This window comes from Rhagoletis zephyria, unplaced genomic scaffold, assembly GCF_001687245.7.
Source record: "Rhagoletis zephyria isolate East Lansing unplaced genomic scaffold, Rhagoletis_zephyria_1.1 Rzeph_scaffold_62530, whole genome shotgun sequence".
Lineage (NCBI taxonomy): Eukaryota > Metazoa > Arthropoda > Insecta > Diptera > Tephritidae > Rhagoletis > Rhagoletis zephyria.
The window spans coordinates 1-1,545 of NW_016219581.1; the positions used below are offsets into that span (position 1 = coordinate 1).

At 44.6% G+C, this 1,545-nt stretch overlaps 1 protein-coding gene across 1 annotated transcript; it reads right to left on the minus strand.

Moving 5' to 3' along the window:
* Nucleotides 1-379: 379 nt before the first annotated feature.
* On the minus strand, nucleotides 380-1,287 carry LOC108356646 (uncharacterized; the record flags this gene model as incomplete). The annotated part of the gene is made up of 2 exons (XM_017607744.1): nucleotides 1,052-1,287; nucleotides 380-1,007 (listed from the first exon to the last, which is right to left on the minus strand). Coding segments are annotated over exons 1-2 (864 nt in total), but the record flags the coding sequence as incomplete, so codon positions are not given.
* Nucleotides 1,288-1,545: the final 258 nt, after the last annotated feature.

Genomic DNA, 1,545 nt, shown 5'->3' on the forward strand with positions numbered 1-1,545 from the left:
TATAATACTTATTTATACACTTTCAAATATCTCCTCTTCGTATAAACTTAGAAGACTGCAAGAAAACGTGGTAATTTCGGTGCCTAGTGGAAGAGNATTCTGAAAAAAATAGCATGAAATGTTAACTACTCTTGCAAAAGTCGCTATAATACTTATTTATACACTTTCAAATATCTCCTCTTCGTATAAACTTAGAAGACTGCAAGAAAACGTGGTAATTTCGGTGCCTAGTGGAAGAGGAATGACCTTCCGCATCTGTGGCTTTAATATATATTACAGCTGCATACGCGACCGTACTGGCATCGCAAATTCCTAGCAAGATAGTGGCTCTTCCTTCAGCCATACCTAACCATCGCGGAATCCTGATTTTGTTTATTACGTCGAGTTCGCTGTAAAAAGCTACCCAGGTGGTTTGAAGTTCATCTGGAAGTGGTTCGTCCCACGACAAGCCAGCAGCCCACAACCTTTGTATGAATATTTTTCCAGTAACAACTAGTGCCAGTATGCCGGTAGGGTCGAATAGTTTTGCGACGTCACTTAGTACCCGTCGCTTCGTTAGAAAGCCTATGTTCTCTTTCAGATCTACCTTGAAAAATAGCTCATCTGCTGCTGCATCCCATCGAAGCCCAAGTACAGTTGCTGTTGGTGTTTCGATGGTCATCTCTACGTTAGAAGAACGGTTGCCAATCAAGCGTGCTATTATTTCACCACTACTGGAGTTCCATTTACGTAAACGGAAGTGGCCCTCAGACAATAGGGAAATCACGTTGGCTGCAAGTTCAGTTGCATTTTCTTCGGTATCACAGCTGGTAGGAAAATCGTCGACATAAAAAGACGACAAGATCGCATCGCGTGCCGCTATCGATTTATTGACTGTCAGCGACCACCTTGTAGTTGTCGTATGCGCATTGGTTGATTGCGCGGACCGCGTTGTAGGGACTGCAGCCGTACCATAAGTCAACGTTGTAAGGCGGTATATAGTGATGTCGTCGGTTGGGGACTCCCTCCTAATATTGTGATGAAAATCTCTATGGTAGGGTTTAACAAGTACCTGTCGAAACATCTTCTCAACATCGGCGACAATGCGATGCGAAAGCGGCGAAAGCGATATATTATGTTAAGTAGCGGCTCTTGTATTGTGGTTCCTACCAACTGAACTTCTTTCAGGGAGACGACGGTTGTAGTTCTCGCTGAGGCATTGAACACAATGCGAAACTTCCACATAACTGCATGATGCGGTATATAAAAGCCCGCTTCATTAACGTTCAATTGGTTTGCGCGCTCCATATGGCCTAGGTCTGCATATTCGCGCATAAAAGCAACGTATTTCTCCCGGAGTTCACTATTTGCTGCCAGTCGCCGCTCAAGAAGGTAAACCTGTCGTAATGCATGAGTATAAGAATCTCCCAACGTCGGCGCATCAGGACGAAATGGAATGCACGCAACGTAGCGTCCGTCAGGTGTGCGAGAGTGGGTGTTACAAAAAATTCTTTCGCATTCAGTTTCGACAACTTGACATAGGTCAGCACCAACTAGCACGTCGAT